The sequence below is a fragment of the Notamacropus eugenii genome, chromosome 1, assembly GCF_028372415.1.
Source record: "Notamacropus eugenii isolate mMacEug1 chromosome 1, mMacEug1.pri_v2, whole genome shotgun sequence".
Lineage (NCBI taxonomy): Eukaryota > Metazoa > Chordata > Mammalia > Diprotodontia > Macropodidae > Notamacropus > Notamacropus eugenii.
Window position 1 is genome coordinate 491,131,306 of NC_092872.1, and position 22,023 is coordinate 491,153,328.

At 40.0% G+C, this 22,023-nt stretch overlaps 1 protein-coding gene across 3 annotated transcripts in view; it reads right to left on the reverse strand.

The window, feature by feature from the left end:
- Window positions 1-22,023, reverse strand: part of KCNT1 (potassium sodium-activated channel subfamily T member 1) — a 215,864-nt gene that overhangs the window by 58,670 nt on the left and 135,171 nt on the right. For all 3 annotated transcript variants that reach the window (XM_072632996.1, XM_072632997.1, XM_072632998.1), the window contains 5 exons: window positions 20,224-20,303; window positions 11,399-11,498; window positions 8,057-8,116; window positions 3,538-3,586; window positions 2,139-2,198 (listed from right to left, as the gene is read on the reverse strand). In XM_072632996.1, the coding sequence (XP_072489097.1) occupies window positions 2,139-2,198; window positions 3,538-3,586; window positions 8,057-8,116; window positions 11,399-11,498; window positions 20,224-20,303 (349 nt within the window). The remainder of the gene's footprint in view (window positions 1-2,138; window positions 2,199-3,537; window positions 3,587-8,056; window positions 8,117-11,398; window positions 11,499-20,223; window positions 20,304-22,023) is intronic.

Below are 22,023 nucleotides of genomic sequence, written 5' to 3' on the forward strand. Positions count from 1 at the left end.
GGGGAAGAGAGGCAGAAATGGTGGGAGAGAGAGGATAAAAGCTGGGGAAGGGGTAAAAGAGAAAAAGAGGCACAGTGAGGGAAGAGAAGACAGAAAGGTGGAGGAAGAAAGGGAAGTGAGACATTGAAGGGGGAGAAATGAGGGGTGAGAAAAACAGAAAGAATGGAAGGAAAAGGGAGACATTAAACATCACAAACTCCTCCTGTAAATTACAAACATAAACAGTAAACATTACAAGCTCCTTCTGTAAAAGAATTTCCAAATACTTGGAGAAATTACTATTTAACACATATAATTGTATTGACATAGTCATTATAGAGATGGTAGAAAAACTAAACCAAACTAAATTCCATTTCTTACCTCTTCTTTCCTCCTAATGCCCAATAGATTATTAACCCCAAAGGACAAAGTGGATGGTGTAGCTTTCTAGTCTTCTCTCAGGTCCAGTCTCATCATTAGTAATCATCTTGGCAGGGGCAAAAGAGGAAGGAGCACAGCATACACTAGCTGCATTCTCCTCCCCACTACATCTTTCGTTTTGAGTTGGGTCTCTTAATTGGTAGCTATCAACCTTGGAGTTGATTCCACATCTGAATAAGTAGATTGTCATGAGCCTTTCCTGAGGCTCCCTGGCTCCAACTTCTATGTGAGGGAAGGGGCATTTGTGCAGAGGCAGGAAGCAGCACAGGGATTGGCCTGAATCTCCAGGCTCACCTCAGGGACAGCTTAATGACAGGGAGGAAGGCCAGCATCTCCTGGTTCAGAGCCAGGAATCTAGAATGACAGAACAAAGATCACAGGATCTCCCCAAAAAGCATGAGCACAGGACATCTGTTTGGGAAACAGTAACTCAGACATTCCTATTCATAGTCCAGAGGTGGAGAACCTGTGGCCTCGGGGCCCTATGTGGCCCTCTAGGTCCTCAAGGACGTCCCTTTGATTGAATCCAAACTTCACAGAACAAATCCCTTTGATTAAAGACTTGCTCTGCAAAACTTGGACTCATTCAAAAAGCTGCACCCAAGAACCTAGTAGGCTACCTGTGGCCTTGAGGCTGCAGGTTCCCCACCCTGGATTAGACTGTGAACTTGGTTCATGCCTTCTATAAAAAGGAAGAAAGAGAAAAAGGAATGGGAAGGAAGAGGATAGGGGGAAAGATAGAATAAAGGGGAAAGGGAGCAAAAAGGAGCAAAAGGAAGGAGAAAAAAAGAGGGGAAGGCAAAAGGAAAGAAGAGGGAGGTAAGGAAAGAGAGGTGGGAGAAGGGAAGAAAAGAATAGAATAGAATAGAAATACTATTTATCCTAAAGCATCCTACAGGCCTGTTCTTAGGCAGAGAATTTTGGTTTTAAATATGGGGTTTGAAAAAACCTTTCAGAAGTAAAGAGAGTCTAGTTTATGTTATTTTAGAACATCTTCTATTGGAAGTGTCAGGAAATGTACCTCTGAGTACATCTCCTCCCACCAGGTGTAAACAAGAGCAACTGCCTTAAGGAGAGCTCAGAGTTTTCAGAAATCTGACTCAGGAAGCTGATGTTTGTGGCTGGGTACAGCCTGGGGAATCAGGACACTAGAAATCAGCAAATCATCCTCAGTATGAATGCCATCTTCGCTCTCCATGAAACAGAAAGAATCAAGATGGTAACATGGAATGCAAAGAAATTGGAAGTCTAAGAACACAAAATGTTAAAAAGTAAAAACAAAAATAAGGGAGAGACAGCGAAGTGGATAGCACACTGTCTACACTTTCTGTCAATGAAAGCAGAGTTCAAATTCTTCCTCTGTGTAGCTGTGTGACCATGGATAAGTCAATTTAACTATTTCAACCTCAGTTTTCTAATCTGTAAAATGAGGGCGTTGCATTTGATGGCCTCAAGGATCCTTCCAGCTCTAAAAGTTAGGTACTATAATGTAAACAAGCATTAGCTATTACTGTGAAATAGAGTTCCTGGGTGATCAGTAAGTTCTATGTTCTTTGTCAAAGGACATTTCTTCTCCAATTGCTGGACTACATTCCTCTTTTCCTTCTGGAAAAGGAAAAAAGAAATAGAATCCAGGGAGAGAATGAAGGACATAAACAAGTAGTATTAGACTACTCCTCCCTCCTCTAGACTTCCAAGGAGATCAGGAGAGAGCTTACCTTGTAGCTGAGATAGATGAGGAGCATTGTCTCAAGAAAACCTATTAATGCTATAATGACCTAGAAAAGATCAAAGAGTAAACACTGAATCTCTTGGATAACATGAAGAAAAACTGTGGTGGAACCAAGGGATTTTTCCAAGGTTACTAAACTAGCCAAAACTTGGAAGAAGAGGGACAGGGCTCAGGGAGAGAAAAGAACATAGGTCAGAATATCTGGGAGTAGTTCTTGACTCAGAAATCCTCAGAAAAGGAAGCAGTGAGACAATAGAAATGATCCCAGGCCTAGTTCTAAAGTCAGGGAAGTTTCTGTTTGTTGGTCTGCCTTTTACCCTTTTGAGTCCTTCCTGAGAGGCTCTTGGAGGACCTTGCCTCTGGGATTGGTCTCTGTCTTATCCTCAGGGTCTTTCATCCACACTAACTAAACCTGGGCTATTACCTGGTTAGGGATTAAGGTGGCATTCCATAAGCATTTATTAACCACTGGGCTGTGTGTGTGTGTGTGTGTGTGTGTGTGTGTGCGTGTGTGTGCGTGCATGTGTGTGTAGAGGGTGGATATTCACAAAGGAAAAACAAAACAATCCCTGCCCTCTGGAAACTTAAAATCTATTGGTGGGAAACAACAAGTACATATGTAACCATAAATATAAAATATATTCAAAGTATGGGGGAAGGAAGGAGAGCCTACAGGTTTAATAAGAAGGTCAAGCTGTTAATTATTGAGTAGGCATTCTAGAGGATACAATGGAAAGCTGAGAAGAGTGGAATAGGAATATCAAAGGGATGGGACTGATGAGATAGTTACTGGAGCCCCAAGGAGTAATGGGCTGGGAAAAGAGCTTCTGCCTAGGCACCCTACAACTAAGATCCTTAGAAAATGTGAGTGCCATGTTCACTCAAATATGTTGGTTTGATTACTAGCTCCTGGGAAAGAAATGAAAGGTGGAGGGAAGGGATACAGAAGAAAGTGGCATGTGACAAAGCAGATGCTCAGTGTCTCATCTTTCCTAATGGAAAAGTAGGCATTGCTGGAGACCTAGGGCCAGGTTAGTTATAGAAAGTTTAATAGGAGACACTATGAGATTGAAAGGCCTTCATATGCCCAAAGAAATAAAACTATAATGGTAGAATTTTAGATACCATGACACATCATCAGGAGATATTTGGAGTTTGGGATGGGCTTTCTCCTACCTCCTAAACTGATTATTACTATAATATCAAACACTTATTAAGTATCTGTACAGAAATAGGGTGCCATCAAAAGCAACACTAGTTTTATGGGTATACTTCAGAGTTTACTTCAGGTTCAGAGAAATTATCTAGAATGACTTTCTGAAATCTTAGGCAAAGAACCTTTTGTAGATGACTTCTGAATTACCTGTCAAATTGTAGTCACTCACCTGAAGTGCCCAGAGAGTAATTTTTCTCTCTACCCACAAGATTGGGGCCCTGGAGAGAGAAAGAATTCAAAAGCAAGTGTAAGACAGGTAAAAACCCAGATATTATTATATTCTTTTTCTCTCACCTTTCTTGCAACCATCAGCACCAATTGCTGATCATCTGCCACAGACAGATAGCTAAGTCCAAGAGCCTTGGAAGTATCAGTACCCCAGGACCGCTGGTTCTGCTTTCAGCCCAGCCCTGGCAGCCACCCCCCTGGGAAGCAACCCTCATGGAGATATGACCTGGCACCTGCATCTGAAGGCGCTGGAGCCCCAGCTCCTGAAGACCTAAAGGATAGTTCCTGCCAGCAAAGTCTGTAGCATTGTCAAATGGTTCAACATCAGAAACTGAGATCATTTTTGGAAAATAACATTAGAGATAAATTTATTACCATCACTTTGTCACTGAATTAAAGACCATAAGACCTTTTCATCTGACTAGCAGCTAACCTCTATTGTTTCCCTCATTAGAATGAGGACTCCTTGAGAGCAGGAACTGTCTTACATTTTTATTTGTATCCTCAGTGCTTCGCACATGGTAAGCACTACAATAAATGCTTTTTCATCATTCATTCGTTTTCAATTCAACAAACATTTATTAAGCATCTATTACGTGCAAGTTTCCAGAATCATTATCTCTGTGGTCTGCCACACACTACCACAAGCATCATCAATTAAAATTTCATAGCTTCAGAATATATTTTCACTCCTTACACCTTTGCCCTCTCCAGGAAGGAAGAGTTTCCCAGGATGATCAGCATTAAGGACATTGGGTCAATGGAAGGAAAGAGGAAGATTTTGCTCCATACGCTGGAAACTTCCTAATGTTCTCAAAATTCTCTGACAAAAAATTGAGGTGAGCTCTCTCAGGCTATATTGTGTTCATTGCTCATGTTGAGGGAATTCCAGGGATGGTTTCATTTTTTGTCTCTGCATCCTTAGAACCTTGCACATAGTAGGTGCTTAATAAATGTTTGTTGGATTGATGCCAGTTTCTGCTCGGGTATAATGAATTGGATTAGATCACCTCTGAGCCTTAGGACTCTCCAACCTTTCAGGGAAGTGAAGCTTTTCTGGGTTGGGAGCCTTGCACCACCCCAGGCAATAACGGTGAAGGGCAGTTTGATGTTTCCTGGAGGTCGAGCTGACAAGGAAGAAAAGTCTAATGACTGAGGTCGATGAGGCCTGAGCTAGAAAAGGTCTGATTGGTTTGACAGCAGAGCCATGGATGGCAGAGTAGAAATTAAAGCAAGCCCAATTTCAAAGCAAAACAAACTCCTCATAAGGCCTGCAGCCAGCATAATAGAGCAGGTATTTAGATCTGGCAAGGTAGCCTTGAACATTTTAAATGTCTAACCTCTTGGCAGATAATTGCCTCCCTCATTTATCCAATGAAGTGGGCTGTCAGAAAGAGATGGCTATCAGGAGTACTCTGTTCAAGGATAGAAAGGCTGCACTGTGCCAGAGAACAAGGGGTTTCTCCAGGGGAAACGGAAAAGTTGAGTCACTAAATTGCAGTCTCTGAGACCATTGATTCCAGGTCTTATGGAAGTTGTGATATATTTTCATTTAATTTCTGGACACATATTCTCATTATTCTTTAGATGTTAGATGTTAGAGAATTTAAGATACATATGTAGGGGGCATGCTGGTTGAAATATGGCCCTCGAGCATCTGGGTGACAGTTCAGAGATAGGATCCTAGTATTGTAGATGTAAAAGCTGAGAAGGACCTCAGAGTCTAGCTAATGCACCCCCTTCATTTTACATGTAGTAGTAGTTATTAACAGCTAGTAAGTGTTTGAGAACAGATTTGCTCAGGTCTTCCTGACTTTAGGCCCAGTACTCTATAAACTGATCCCCCAAGCTACCCATTTTGGAATATATTTCTCTCCAGAAAGTCTCCTCTTGCAACAAAGACTAAAAAAGAGGGAGAAGAAGAAAAACAAAAAGAAGAAGGAGGAGGAGGAGGAAACTGGAGGGGAAGGGAAAGAGGAGAGAGCAAAATAGTTCAGCAAAACCACTTCATTCACTGATCAAGTCTGATAACATGTGCCATCTTCCACATCTGGGTGATGTTTTACCCAGTGGCATTGTATAAAGTGGCAAGAGCTTTAGACTCATAGTATATGGATTCAAAAACCACCTTTATCACTTACTCTCAGTGTGATCTTAAATTTCTTAAACTCTATGGATTTCTATTTCTTCATTTATAAAATGAGGGGGTTGGACTTGATAGCATCCAAGGTCCTTTCAGTGCTAAATCAATTATCCAATGGTCATGGTGATGGGGAGATTTCTTTTATGACTTCAAAGACACCATGCCCTAGGTAAGTTGGTTGGGCAGAAATGACAGAAGAGGCAGGTATGTGCTACCAAGGGTAAACTGAGGAATGGACAAGACTGAGGGAGAGAAAGAAGTAATATAGCTGTGGAGGTATAAAGTTCCTGTTGGCCCTGCCTCTGTGAAGTAAACTTGGGGGGCTTGGCTGTCTGACATAGCCTTGATGTTGAAAGGCTCCAGTTTGAAATGCTTTGTTTGAGCTGGTGGAATACTCTCTCTCTCTCTCTCTTTCTCCTCAGCTCTGCAACTAATTGTGACAGTATGTCAATTTTTTTAAAATCAGCATTTAAAAAGTACAGACTAGAAAATATGAACATTTCCATGTACAAATAAGGTTAGAAAATAGGCTTTATATGAAACCCTGAATCAGTTAATACAACTTATTTCATAAACTGTACATAGCTTTTCTATTAAATTCAACATGGTAGTACCAGCATTGCCTTGCTTCTCTGTATCTCCTCCTAAACTCCCTTCTAATCTATTCTGTGCATTTTAAGAAATGTTTTGATGATGCTTTTTTATTTCTTTTCTTCTTTTCCCCATTATCGCTCCCTCCCACTTTGCCCCCAGTTCTCTTCCCCTGACCCGTGGCAGCAAGGTCTTCCTTTGTAACCAATAAGTATAATCAAGTAGAACACATTAGTATTTTATCGATTCAGTCTAAAAATGTATGTCTGATGCATCACTTCTAATTCACTCTCTCTTCTAAGAGGTGGGAGGCATGTTTTATTCTCTAGAGCTGTGATTGGTCATCCCATTGATCGGTGTGCACCTAGCTCTTCACTAAGTACTGCTTAGCTAACAAATTTGGGCCCTGAAAGCACTGAAGCCAAAGAGTCAGCATCCCAGGAATAGCAGTCCTGGCAGAATCACCATCTAGAGATTCCAAGAATACCTCCATAGACATACCCCTATACATATATACATATAATATATATATTCATTTACTCACATATTCTGCCCATTTGTTTCTGAGATGAAATTTTCTCCTCATGAAACTCATTCTGAATGCAGTGATCTAATTAGTAGCATTCCTGAATTTCTGAAGTTTTGGTAAGAATAAGCATGGGAATGGGAACTCTTTCCAAGTGAAGCCATATGTTTTTAAAGTGGAAATTAACCGTACAATTTACACTTCATCTAATCTCACCAAGCCTTCAGAGGGTCTGATGTAAGATGGGGCTGTTGGTTCAGCTATGTGCTCTTCCAGAGAGGAAATCACTCTCTGGGTTACGATGTTTCCAAGGACCCAAGGAATAAAATCCCTGCATTAATTTTCATTCCTATGTTTTGGTGGTAAAAGATCTTGATGGAAAAAAAGGAGAAAGACATTAATAATAAGGCAGCACAAGTTAAATTAATTATTCTATTAAAGTTTGACTTTGATATATTGTTGTGTGACAGAGGTAACACTGGATTCCCAAAAGCTATTACAGAAGGCTGCAGGCTCTTGCAGGTTCTAAGGTCCTGTCCAGCTAGAAGGATTTGAGTATGGGGCTGCCAACAAATTGTACAGCAGTTTGTCTGAAGGTCAGCCTAATTAAGGTTGGGATAGGCTCTTCAACCAATGAGTCAACAAAGCATTTATTGAACACCAGGCCCAACACAAAACAAAATATGAACTAGTCCTTGCTCTGAAAGAGTTTACATTTATCACTTTTTTTTTGACCATAGCAATACTGGAATCACGCTAGCTAAAGCACAGAGAGATATGATCTGCAACAGTAAGAGAACCTATGCTGAAAAAAAATCACAGATCCTTGAATATGAGTTAATTGCTTGTTTGATCAATTTATTATTCATTTATTGTGAATTTTAAAAATTTTATTTTACTTTTTTTCAGCTAGCAAGCATTTATTATTTTTCTCTCTTATCTCTCCCCACTGGAAAACCAAACCAAACCAAACCAAACCTTTCAAACAAATATGCATAATCAAGCAAAGTAAATTGCCACATTAATTTATTCATTTATTTAGAAGAATTTCACTTTCCCCATCCAGGGAGTTGGTGATAATTAAGGAATCTTAGGTTCAAATTTGGGCAACCTTTTCTAACGCACAAGGTCATTGTTTTTCTTTTCTTTGGCATAGAGCTGGGGTTGGAGGTGTTCTTTCATGTCTATTCATCCACTTACCAATCGATCTCTGGTGCTGACTGGTTGAATACAGTATAGTTCTGCTTGGGGCAGCCCCAGCTGTGGAAAGTCATGGAAGATGAGAGACGGATCATTACAATGAAGGAAACAAGATCAAAATCATTTGTTAAGAGTATTTAAGAGGTAAAAAAAAAAAATTCTGTGCTGAAGAATGCAAAGAAATATGGAAAAAACTTAGATGAAATGAGGAAACTTATGCAGAGTCCAAAACATTTAAGAAGGTGACATAGGAATCACAATGGATAGAATTTTGGACTCGGAGGCAGGAAAACTTGAATTTAAATCTTGTTTCAGATGCTTACTTATGTGACCTGAGTGAGTCACTTAACCTCTCCCACCCTCAGTTTCCTTGTCTGTAAAATGAGGGTAATAATAGCACCAATCTCATAGGGTTGTTTTGGGTGTCAAAGCAGATAACATATGTAAAGTGCTTTGCAAATGAAAAAGCTCTATAGAAATGCTCACTCTATATTATAATTATTTTGCAAAAATAAAAAAGGCCTGGCAAAAATATATCAACTCAGAAGAGAAAACCATCATAAAGAGATGCAAAAAAGATTTTGTTAAAGTTTACAATATATTTGTAACAAATTAAATTATTTAAAGTTTGTGGTTTCACATGTGGTTTCATATTTCTTTTTTATTAATATTTTGTTGATTGTAATTAAATTTATAATAAAATTATTTCAAACATAAAACGTTTGCAATTAACTGTAACCTTTCTTCTCTGAAAATCTTATGTAATCTCATTATTATTAAATCTTTCATGATCATACATTAATAGAATTAGATTAAAAGTATTTTTAAAAATCTGGAAGGGAACTCAATATTTTATTGATAAGGAAACTGAGGCTTAGGGAGAGGAAGAGCTTGGCCTGAGTCACACAGTGAGTCAGTAGCTGAGATGGACTCAAATTCAGTTATCCTAACTCCTGTTCCATCACATTAATACTCCCCTTGGAGAAACATGAAAAGGTATCATAGATACTTGCTCAGGAGTCAGAGGATCTGGGTTCAAATCCTCCCTCTTCAGCTTATTACCTTTGTGACCTTGGACAAGTCACTTAGCTTCTTTGAGCCTCAGTTTCCTCATCTGTAAGATGAAGGGGCTTCACTAGATGGCCTCTGAGATCCCTTTCAGATCTACGGCTATGATAATAGATCCCATTACTCATTTTTTTCTAGGCTGTGACTTCTGCTCCCTTCTTTTCTCCAAGCTCTACTACCTTCCCCTCCAAGAAGATTTCTGGCCCAAAGACCTATGGGCTTCCATGCAGATGAAAGAACGCACCGCACTCATGACCTAGAGGGGGATCTGTCAAGCCATATTTATTAAGCACCTGCTAGGTTACCAGGCTCTGTACTAAGACTGTGAGGAGGCACACATAAACAAAACAATGGCCTCAAGCTGCATATATTTTATCCAGGGAAACAAAATAATTGATTAGATGCAACATAATTAGATACAACAAACTTAGATACAAACTAGAAACAAAGTGAGTACAAGATAATTTTCAGCATCAGGCAGCTGAGACTGGAGAGACGCTCTGGAAAGGGCTCACTTAAGAGCTCAGAAGGTAGGCCATAGGAAAGCCATTAGCACTTTTGGGGGGCTGTGATGTATAGCCCTTCCAGGGGCAGGCAGAGAGCAAACCCTTCCTAGAAGCAATTCCTTTCCCCCTCCCTCCCCCAGCAAATATTTGGACGTAGGCAACTCAATCAAAGTGCTGTAGGGTAAGGGATTGGACACGTGATTTAACTAGTATAGGGAACTCTCTGGTTGAGGACATTGCTACCAGTCGTAGAGAGTGGTTTACCCAGGGTCACACAGGCAATATGGGTGAGAGGTGGGACTCAAACCAGGTCTTTCTGGCTCCCAGATCAACTTTCTATCTGTTATACAAGTTCTGCAGGCCTTGAGGCATGCAGGTTCCTCACCTATTATACCAAGTTGTCTCTCCTAAAATGAAGTAACAATAAAAATCAAATTCTAGAGCGGTTCGAACTTTTCAGAGCTCTGGCAGCACATAATCTTTTGTCCTTGCAAAATTCTTTGCAGGGAGGTACAAGTAGATTTTATTATGCCCATTTTTACTGGTGAGAACATTGCATCCAAAAAGGTCGAGTGACTTGCCCAAGGTCACATTAATTGATGAATTGGGCCTAGAATGTGCACTTCTGTGCAGCTTTGGGAGATGACACCATGTTCCTCCCACTCCCATCCAGTTCTTGGGGAATCACTGTCAGTAGCTGTAGCTGCAAAAATACAGTGTTTGAGAGCATCTGCAGGAAGGAAATGAGTTTCACTCTGAGGGACTGCTCCTGAGACGTCAGACTCTCCTCTGGCTGTTGGAAAGAGGGCTAAGGCACTGGACTTCAACATCAGAAGTGAGGGAAAGAATGGGAGGAAAGAACCCTCTAGAAAAGTTGTAGGGTCCTACGAAGTCACCAGCCCAACCACAAACCACTCGGACTCATCAGGTACTCTGATCATATACATGCATATATATATTTATATACCCATAAATATGTATATGTATAATATATTTGATAATTTGGGATTGGAATTGATATATATATGTGCATATATATACATACACATATATAAATATTTGTTTTCAATTGTTTTTATAAAAATCATATGTGTATCTATCTGCTTATCTATCCATATATACATACATGTACACACATATACATATATGTAGAAACATATGAGTATTACGTCAGTTTCAGTCCCAATTCATCAATTATACTTATATATGTATATATAAATATATGTATAGATACATACATATGTATATAGATACATATATGTATATATGTGGATACATACATATACATATGTGTATATATTAGTTCCAATCCCAATTAATAAATTAAATTTATATATACATATACAGCTATCTATTAATCTACCTATCTACCTATTTTATAAACTAGTGTATCTTCATAGTAAAGCATTATTAGAGAGACAGTTATGGGGTCATGCAGAAAGGTCTGAACATGGAGTGAGAAAAAGCTGGGTTTGAATTCCCCCTCAGATACACTTATCTATGTGATCCTGGGCAATTAATTAATTTCATTTCTTTGGACCTCTACTTCCTCAGCTGTAAAACGGGCGAGTTCGACCTGATGACTTCTAAGGTCCATTCTATCTCTAAATCTGTGATCACAAACTAGCAGATCCCCTGAGGGGATCCATAATAGAGCCTTGTGACAAATGAATAGATCCCCACTGCAAACCAGGGAATTTCTAGAATGGATCCTCATTATGAAAATGGGGATCTTTCGCAGACCAAGATAGTCGCCTTGGCAACTCACCATCCAATCCCTTGGACTGGGTCATCAAGAAGGACTCGGACAATGTACAGGAGACAGGTGAGCAGCTTTAGAGAAAAGTTGAACAACCTGATCCTCAGGCCTGCAAGAAGAAAGAAGCAAATTAGGAAAGAACGGAAGCAGTAACAGCAGACATCCATGTGCGTGTCCAGCCCAAGGCCCCAGGTTCCAGCACCAGTTCTAATTCTCCAAGGCTGACAATGACTTCAGTGGGAGCAAATTGACTTTCTACATTTTAAAGATCAGAGCAGTGCGAGGCCTCACCACTGGTCCTTCCCCTCCTTTTAGGGCAGCTCAATAACGCAATGGGGAGAGTGCTGGATGTAGAGTCAGGGAGACCTGAGTTCAAATTCTTCTTCAGATCCTTCCTAACTGGGGGACCCAGGGCAAGTCACTTGCAGTCTGAGGGCTTGTAGAGCCCTCATTTACAAAGTGAAGGGATTGAACTTGAGGACTTCTGAGGTCCCTTCCAGCTTTAAATCTTACAAAATCTCAGATCGGCTGAGATGTGTGGGTGCTCGGAAGGGCTGGGAGTGTTTCACCATGTCTCCAGGTTACCCTCTCCCGGCTTCAGTTTCTGCCCTGCAGAATGGTGATAATGATAGCACTTGACTTCTAGGGTTGTTAATGAGGATCAAATGAGACAATATACAAATAAAAGTGAATTGTGTGTGGAACTGTGATCTCCTGTTAGATACAGTTTGTTTTCTTTAAAGTGCATATTAAATTTAGCCTTGTAACCTAAGTTCCCCCCATCCTACCCTGCTTGTCTGTGTCCCCTCCTGAACTTCCTTCTGCTCAAAGAGGAACTTTCAAGAAATGCTGTTGAAAGAAGAACGTCCTAACAAATAAAGCTGCTACAAAATGATCCGGGCTGCCTCCTAAGGGAGTGAGCTCCCCCTTACTAGGCGTATTCAAGCAGAGGCCGGGTGATCCTGTGAGGGATGCCACAGAATCGATGGGAGGTTGGGTGAAAGGCCTTTGTGGTCTGTCCTGGTTCTAGAATTGTATGATTAATTAGAGAAAGCCTGGGCAGTTCCCGAGGTACTATGTCAAGCCTCCAGGTTTTTTAGTGCAGCCTCTCGCCAGTGTCCCTGAAGGCTCAGGAGCAGCCTTCGCTTCTGACTCGGAACAAACGTTTCCGTACAAACTCTAAGACTCATTCTGTTCACTGGGAAAGCCACCGGCTCTGCCCTTAATGAGAACTAGAAGAGTACCTTCTTCCCAATACCTATCCTTCCCTTCTCTCTCGCCCCGCAACACACACATATTGGACATAAATCTTTCCTTCCTCCCTCTGAGAAGCACAGGTCTACCAGAAACAGCTTCCTCCTTGAACAGCTGCAGTAGGAGGTAGGGGTAACAGCGGGTACTTAGATGCTAAGCTTTAGTGAATTACAGGATACAGTATACAGTGTGCTGCATTTGGAGTCAAGAAGCCCTGGGTTACTACCTGTGTGGCCCTGGGCAAGTTACATAGCCTCTCTGGGCTTATTGTACCCATACCTGTAAAATTCAGGGATTGGATTCAATATCCCCTGAGGTCCTTCCAGTTCTAAATCTATGGTCCTATGAAGCTCAGGCAGACAGATCATTGTAGGTCACCAGAGGGAGCTGGGAATGTTTGCTCATGTCCCTGGCTTTGAATTTGGGTAGATTGGCCTGATGCATCCTGGGGATTAGGCAGCATAGCCAGGCCCTTCCCTGAACAAAAAAACCCTTTTTGGCAACCAGAGTACATCTCTGGTCTACTCCAAAATGGCCTTTGGCATCTTACTCAGGGGACCACAGCAAGGCTGTGTATGATCTTGACCCCATATGGAACCTTCTGATGAGTTTAGGTATCTAAGGAGCAGTTTATTAAAAATACAGCAATAGATTATATAATCATAGAGCTGAAAGGGAACTTAGAACATAGCGTATATGATGTCAGAACTAAAAGTTCGTTCAGATTCATCCCTTCATTTTTTCAGAGAGGGGTATTGGTGACTCTTAGAACGTCAGTATTGGAAGATACTTTAGAAACTTGATCAAGATGACCAAGTCAGGCACAAAGCCAGGACACAAACACACAAATTTTTTTTCTCTTAAGAATCAAGGCAACCTGGTTCAGTGGTGTCCTGGATTCAAGTCCTAATTCTGCCACTGACTTACTACTTGTATCTGTCACTCTATGCAGAGGTTGTGTCTGCAACATCCCTGAGAGAATTGTCTGTCTTCTGCTTGAATACTTTTAGTGACAGGGAGCTCATTCCCTTAGGAAAAAGCTAAATTGATTTTGTATAGGTTCAGTTAGGAAGTTTTGCCTTACATGAACCTTTCAGAGCAAAAGTTGGAGCCAGATCCCATTTCCTCAACATTTCTCTTATTTTTTGACATAGAAAAGAAACCACTAATAGTGGTGAGGCCTCTGTCAGATAATTTGAGGTATTAGGCCTCACTCTATTCAGGCATTATGTTTCATTGAGCAGAAGCAGTGACATCTGTAGAGTAGAAAAGACCAGTGCCTAGAACAGTGCCAAGCATATAATAGACATTTAATAAATGTTTGCTGATTGATTGATGGGCAAGACACTTCCCCTCTCCATACCTCAACCTGCAGAATCACAGACAGTACCTGTGTGATCTTGGACAAAATAATTCATTTCTGTGGGCCTCAGTTTCCTCATCTGTAAAATAAGGGTTTTGGGCTAGATGACTTCTGTAAAGTCTTTTCCAATTCTAAATCTCTGATCATGTGATTTCAGGGTTAGAAGGGACCTCAGAAATCAGCCAATCCAACCCCTACCTGAGCAAGAATTCTCTCCAATAGTTAGCATCTATATAGCATGTTAAAGGATGCACAGTGCTTTAAAAATATTATCTCATTTTGGGAGTGAGGACTTCCACTTTACAGATAAGTAAACTGAGGCAAACATTGGTTAGCCCAGAGTCACATAGTTAGTAAATTTTGAGATTTTTCAGACTTTGAGTTCTATGCTCTACCTATCGAATCACCTTGCTTGCTCCCTTTATAACATAGATACTTGGTGGTCATTTAACTTTTGCTTACAAATGTCCACAGAAAGGGGAATCCAATATGTCCCCAGGCAGTGTCCTCTACTTTTTCATAGCTCTAATTGTTATAAAACTTTTCCTCATGCCAAATCCAAAGTTTCTGCTCAAACTTCCATGCATTTCTCCTAGTTTTTCCTCTGAGGTCAATTTAAACATGTTGGATCCTCCTTCCACATTAGAATGGGAACCCTTAGAATGCTTAAAGATAGTTACCATTCCCTGTGAAGTGTTTTCTTTCAGGCAAAATATCCCAACTTTTATTAGAAGGTCCTTCACTACCTTCACTGTCCTTCTCTATATACTGTTCAATTTATCAGTCTGCTTCCTTAAAATGTGGGATCCAGAGCTTAACACAACACTCCAGAGGTGGTCCACTAGAGAAGAAAGTACAAGATTATCACTGTCGTAGTCCTGGGACACTGCCTCATTTCCTAATCTGTAAAATGAGAGTATTATATGAGAAGATCTCCACAGGATCCTCAAGCACTAAATGCTACAATCTTTGTTCAAATATGATCCTACTCTTAACTGCTTAAAAAGCAGATGTTAGTCCTGCAGTGACCATCCATTATTCCAGAGGTGCAACGGTGAAGCATTCTACCCACCTTTGGACAGAGCTGATGGGCTCAGGATATGTGAGACATATATCTTTTTGGACATGGTCAGTGAGGGAATTTGTTTTGCTTGATTACAAGGATTGGTTCTTCCTCCCTCCCTCCCTTCCTTCCTTTTTTCTTGAAATCTAAGTATTTTGACCTGGCTAACAGTAACCAGCAGAGGGCGGGGCTGTTTCATTTATTGTTTAGAAAAGGTCTTTTGAATTGGTTGTTTGTATATTGAGGGACCTCATCACTAATAACAAAGACAAGCCATGTTTACAAAGTGTCTATATTGTGCTTTGTAAATATTCCATAACCCTCACTAAGAGGCAGAAATTGTTGATGTAATGGTTAATTAAGGCTATGGAACACTCATTAAAAGACATAGCTTATGCATCTTAATTAAAACAATGTGCTATTAATTAGTTCTATGGATCACATAGTAATGAGGCTCCTTAGAGTTGGAACAAACATTAAGGTCCAATCAATCATGTTCACAGTGTAGTTCTGGATCCCAGAAATGCTGTGTGATATGTCAGGGGCAGGAACCAAGATGGGGAAGCCTTTCTGTGGGATCCTTTGTGCACTGTAAGGTATAGAACCACAAATCCCTCAATGAGCCTTTGGAAAACCTTCATTTAATCAACTTTTGTCTGTCATTGTCATTCTGCAAATAGGTGAATTGGGCTGCAGTTCCGGCTTTTTTATTGCTTTGCTGTGTGACTATAATAGCAAGGACCCCAGTGTACACAGGGTAGCCTACTGTACAGGTTGTTAGATCTGCTTTTCTAAAAAGAAAGGAACTTTTGAGGGGTCAACAATCTATTTTAATCAAGCACATGTATCATTCACTTAGTTCAGGGCAAAAAGTCAGCATCCTGAACTTCAGAGAAAATACAAAGAGAGAAATAAAGACCAACAGACAGGGCTTCCAACTGTCTGACCATAAGCAATACATACATCACAGATCAACAGACAGATCCAACTGTCTGACTATTACATACTTAAATAGTTACCAGAAAGAGAAGCACCAACATCTGGGTTTTCAAAGGGGTGGGGCTCATTAGTGGCTACCTAGAGTTTCATCTGTCTAAACAAACACTTCCACTGAGTAAGCCCCAAACCTTGCAAACCAGTGCCTCATTAGAAATTAACAAAAGATGTGGGCCTTCTTACAAAACAAATCTCCCCTAATCAAGCTTCCTTTAATGGTCAGGCCCAGTAATGGGTGGGGAAGATCTTGCACTCTCATTAACATAATTAACATTACAGTGATCTTAGGCAAGTCACTTATACCCTCTGGACTTTACTTTTGTTACATGTAAAATGAAAGGAATGGCCTAGATAAGCTGTAATAACCATTTCTTGCATATTTCATTGTTTGATGTTCAAGATATTTATCCATTAAAAGCATATGTAGCTGCACGTCTCCTTGCCCAGCTGATTTTGATTTTCCTTAAAATGCTAAAAACCTCATTAATTTAGGGGAAAGTCTACCTAATCTGACAGCTTTCTTGCTTGTACTGTAAGAGGAACAACCACTCAAAAAGTCCTGGAGTGGAATGATATGAAGGAAATCAGTGCAAACAGTTTTCAACCATGGTGGCTCCTGCCCAGCACTGCCAAGATGGGGCCTTAGAGCTGTGCTCCATGGCTACACTTAGCCACTTACATTAAATCAATTTGAATGGAGTCAGGGCTTAGTGCCTATGTGAGGGTTAGAGCACAATTGGTGGCTGGATATTAGGACTCAGACTGTGGCCAGACCAGTTTAAGGAACTGTTGCCTTCATGTTAAAAGGTGCTGTAACTCAATTCAATTCAACAAGTATATCAGGTTCCTGCTTTATTTCTCTGATGGTATGGTCTTCTTCAGCAACAAAGGATGAACACACACACGTTAAATACTCTGGCAGTTGCTGAGGTTACAAAGGAAAATGAAACAATCTCAGCCTCTGAGGAGCTACAAATTCTTGTGGGGGTGGGGTGGGAGGTGAGGTGTGTGTGGGGGTAGGGATACAACATGTACACAAGAAAATAAATACAAAGTAAGACCAAGGAACTTCTAGGAGAGAAGGCTAATAATATGGAGGTTCAGGAAAAGCCTTGTGTAGGAGAGGACACCTAGCTGTGCTTTACGGGAAGCTAAGAATTCTCTGAGTTTGAAGTGAGGGAGGGATTGCATTCCAGACATGAGGAACCGCTTGTACAGACGGATAAAGGTGGGAGATGGTGGGAAATAGCTGGGAGGCCCAGCTAACTGTAATAGAGAGTACATAGAGGGATTACTATGAAACAAGACTCAAAAAATAGCTAGGAGTTGACTTGTTGGAGGGCTTTAGGGCTAATGATTTTGTATTTTATCTCCTAGAGAGACAATAGATAGCCATACTGTATGCATGCGTGTGTGTGTGTGTGTGTGTATGTGTGAAACAGAGAAAGAGACAGAGACAGAGACAAAGAGAATCAGAGAAAGACAGAGAATTAGCTTTATATTTTAGGAATATCAATTTGACAGCCACATGGAAGACTGACTGATTGGAGAAGGAAGAGTCACAGGCAGGAAGACCAATTATGAAAGTATTAGAATGGTTAAGACCTGCATTTGGAATGAAAGGGATATATGTCAGAAATATTGTGGAAGTAGAATTAACAAGATTTGAAACCCCAGGTGGGTATAGTGGATACAGAGAGAAAGATCAAGAACAAATTCAAGATTGAGAACCTGGGTTTCTGGAAGGAGGATGATGTGCTCAACTGAAATATGGAAGTTAATAAGAGGGAATGAGTTTTTTGAGAGAATAGAATGTGACTGAGATTCCTGTCCAGGGACAACCAGGTGGAGACACCCACAGACAGTAATATGATAATGTGGGGTTGCAATTCAGAAGAAAAATTAGGGCTCTTTCTATATATACGTTTGAGAATCTATATAGTTTATACCAAGGTGATGACTGAATCCATAGGAGTTGATATCACCAAAGGAGGATGCTCATGTTTAACAACTAGAGGCTTATAGTGATCTAGCAAAAAAGACTGAAAATGCAAGGTCAGATAGGTAGAAGAACCAAGAGGAAGCTGGAAAGACAAGGAAGGATAAACTATCCAGAAGGAGAGATGATTAACAGTGTCAAAAGCTGCAGAGAAGTGAAGAAGAATACAAGTAAGAAAAGACCACTGACTTTACCACTTAGAGACAAGAGTTTTAGTCAAACAGGAGGGTCAGAAGCCAGACTGCAAGGGATTAGAAAATGAGGGAGAGACAAGGAAATGGAGGCACTTGAGTTTAGACAACTTTTTCTAGAAGTTAATCTGTGAAGGGGAGAAGAAATATAGTATGATAATTTATAATAATAGTTAGCATTCATATAATACTTTCAGTTTTGCAAAGCACTTCATATACGTTAACTTAGTTGATCCTCACAACAACCCTGTAAGGTAAGTGCTATTATTACTCCCATTTTACAGATGGGGAAATTTAGGCACAGAGAAGGAAAGTTATCTGAACAGGGTTACACAACTAGTAAGTGTCCGAGGCAGGATTTCAACTTATCTTTTCCTGACTCCAAATCCAATAACCCATCTAACTGCTCCCGTCCAGCTTGAGGAAATGACAGTGTCATTGGTTTTAAGAATCAAGTAATTAGAAACTATTTGGTCTTTCAAGTCTATATGGGCTTTAGAAAAAAAAAGAAAAGAAAAAAAACCCAGAGCAGGTGATTTAATATACACATGGATGGATTCAGAACCAGAATTTGAATCACTGGCTTCAGTTTCTTCTCCTATAAAATGGAGGGGGGTATTGGTCTTGAAGACCATTTATCCTATGCCCCTCTCTTCCTCACAGATCTCATATAGATTTAGAACTGGAAAGGGCATTAGAGGTCATCTAGTCCAACCATCTTGTTTTACAGATGAGAAAACTGATATCATCTTTGGAGTTGGTTTGGAATCCTCAGTAGATCTGGGATTTTGAGTTCAGGTCCTCTCACTCCAGAAACAGTGCTTTTTCAGCTACAAACTGCTATTTATATTCCATATTTTCCAGTCCTTTCATCATCTCATTGTTCTTTTTCCGTCTGAGGTACCACCATTCTTCTAGCCACCTATCTTTAAAACCTAGGAGTTTTCTGTTTCCAATCAGTTGCCAATATTTGTCAAGTAAACCTTCCCATATATCTATGCCTTTCTCTCCATGCACATGCCCACCATTTTGTTCAGGCTCTCAGAGTCTCCAGCCTAGATTATTGTAATAGTCTATGATTTGGTTTCTTTGCTTCTGGTATTTCATTTCTTAAACTCTACAGCTGTCAATATTATCTTTATATCACTACCCTACTCAAAAATCTCCATCAGCTCCTTATTGTCTCTAGAATAGAACATAAATTCAGCTTAGATATTTAAAACTTTCCAAAATCTGGTTCTATTCCTTCTTTCTAGATGTATTTACCAATATTCCCTTTTATACACTCTACATTCCAGCCAAGGCGGTCTAATTGTTTCTAAAACAGCATTCTATCTCTCACCTCTGTGTTTTGACACCTGTGGCTTGGCATGCATTCTTCATCTCCACTTTCTAGAAACCTAACTTACTGGTTCCACCTCCTTCAGGAAGTCTTTCCTGATCTCCCTAGTTATTAACTCTCTCTTCCTCCTCAAATTACCTAAAATTCACTTACTAGTCTCTTTGCATATTGTATCCCCCAGTAAAATATAAGCTCTTTGAGGGCAGGGTCTATTTTTTATTTTTGTTTGTGGATACCTATTACCTAGTACTGTACGTTGAACATGGTAGGTAATTAATGTTTGTGGAACTGAGTTTAGATTTATTTCTTTTCCATCCTCTTCTTTTTTTCCTACTCTTCATCTCCTCTTATTCCCCTCCTACCTTTCCCCTTTCTGCTCTTTTCTTATCTAGAGAGTTAGATGAATCCATATATATATTAATATTTTTCAGTGGGTAAAGGTAGGTGGGTTGTATGTGTGTGCGTGCACGCACACATGTGTGTGTGTGTGTGTTTGTGTGTGTGTGAGTGTGTGTGCTGCAGAACCACCATTCTCATTCCTTTGTCCCTTTCCTTTTTCCTCATTCAGAGTTTGTATTTCTAGATACTCTGGTTGCCACAGTACCCATGCCAGCCCCATTACTTACTGGATCTTTGGTTTTTTATGAAGAATAGCTTGAGTCTCTCTTTAAAGGTGTTCTCATTGACATAGAACTCTACTTGTACCCTGCAGGAAAAAGAAAAAAAGAAGAAGAAAAGAGCTTTAGGGCAGGGCTTGTTCCTTGGGATCTCACTTTCCTAACAAAATGAAGAAGGATAGCTGGACTCTATGATCTCTTATGGTCCCTTCTAACTCTATCACTTTATGTCCTATAAATTTAGTAGATATCCTCATGGGAGAAATGGTGACAATAGCTCAGCTAAAGTCAGTTTATTTCCAAACCATGGTCCATTTTTCCAGGAATAAATGAGCCTTAGAGGAAACCAACAAAAACATACCACATTAGTTTATCTCCACAACCTCTTCTCTATCATCACATTTTTGAAAGAGGAGAATCCCTTAAGACACCATTCCAGGATCACACTAAATGCCAGCTTTTCTCTAAGGGAAGAATATTCACTATTGCATTGACTGTTATTTGGGGAAGGGATGAGATTGAAGGTGGGAGTAGAGGGATGCATATGGAAGAGGGGAGATACTTCTACCTGGAAAAGGCTCAATCTGCTTTGGAGGGTAAAATAAGAGGGTGACTGTTTGTTGTCCTGCCCTTGTAGGAGACATTGACCCCAAATCTCTCAAATTTGAACTCTCTGCCATTCTGCATTCAACCTTGTAAGCAGATATAAGAAGTTGGCTGAAAAAAGGTACTCAGCCTTGTAAAAAAGAGATGGGAAATGCCTCATGGAAGTCACTGTCAATACAGAACTGGCACCTTCTGTTTCAGATGCTCCTAGCCGCTTAGTCATGCCTAACTTTAAAGGACCAGTGACTAAGAAATAAAATCCCCATGGGCTCTTCCTTACCCTCCAACTATATTTGGAGGCCACTAATTGATATAGAGGAGAATACTATCTCACTCACCCTCAATAATGACAAACTCTGGCAGTTCACTCTCTGCCTTAATTTAATTCTGTTAAAATAGTATTTTATTATTTTCCCAATTACATGTCAAGCCAATTTTTAGCATTCATTTTTACAAGATTTTCAGTTCCAAATTGTTCTCCCTCTTTCCCCTCCCCTCTTCTGAAAATGATAGGCAATTTGATACAGGTTATACATATGCTATTATGTAACAGATCATAAATGAAAAAAAAACATGAAAAAGAATAAAGTAAATAAAAAAATATGCTTTGATCATATTCAGAGTCCAACAATCCTTTATCTGGATGTGGATAGCATTTTCCATCATGAGTCCTTTGTATTTGTCTTGGATCATTTTGTTGCTGAGAAGAGCTGAGTCGTTCATAGTCGATCATCACATGATGTTGCTGATACTGTGTACAATGTTTTCCTGGTTCTGCTCATTTCACTTTGGATCAGTTTGTATAAATTTTTCTGTTTTTTGTCCCTGAAATCTGCCTGTTCATATTTTCTTATTGCATGATAGTATTCCATTATATTCATATATCACAGCTTGTTTAGCTATTCCCCAAGGCATCGGCATCCTCTCAATTTCTAATATTTTACTGCTATGAAAATGGCCGCTATAAATATTTTTGCATGTGTAGGCCCTTTCTCCTTTTTTATGATCTCTTTGGGATACAACCTAGAAGTGGTATTGCTGGATCAAAGGGTGTGCAAATTTTGGTTGCCCTTTAGGCATAGGTCCAAATTGCTCTCCAGAATGGTTAGATCAGTTCACAACTCCACCAACAATGCATTAGGGCCCCAATTTTCCCATATCCTCTCCAACATTTATCATTTTCCATTTTTTATCATATTAGCC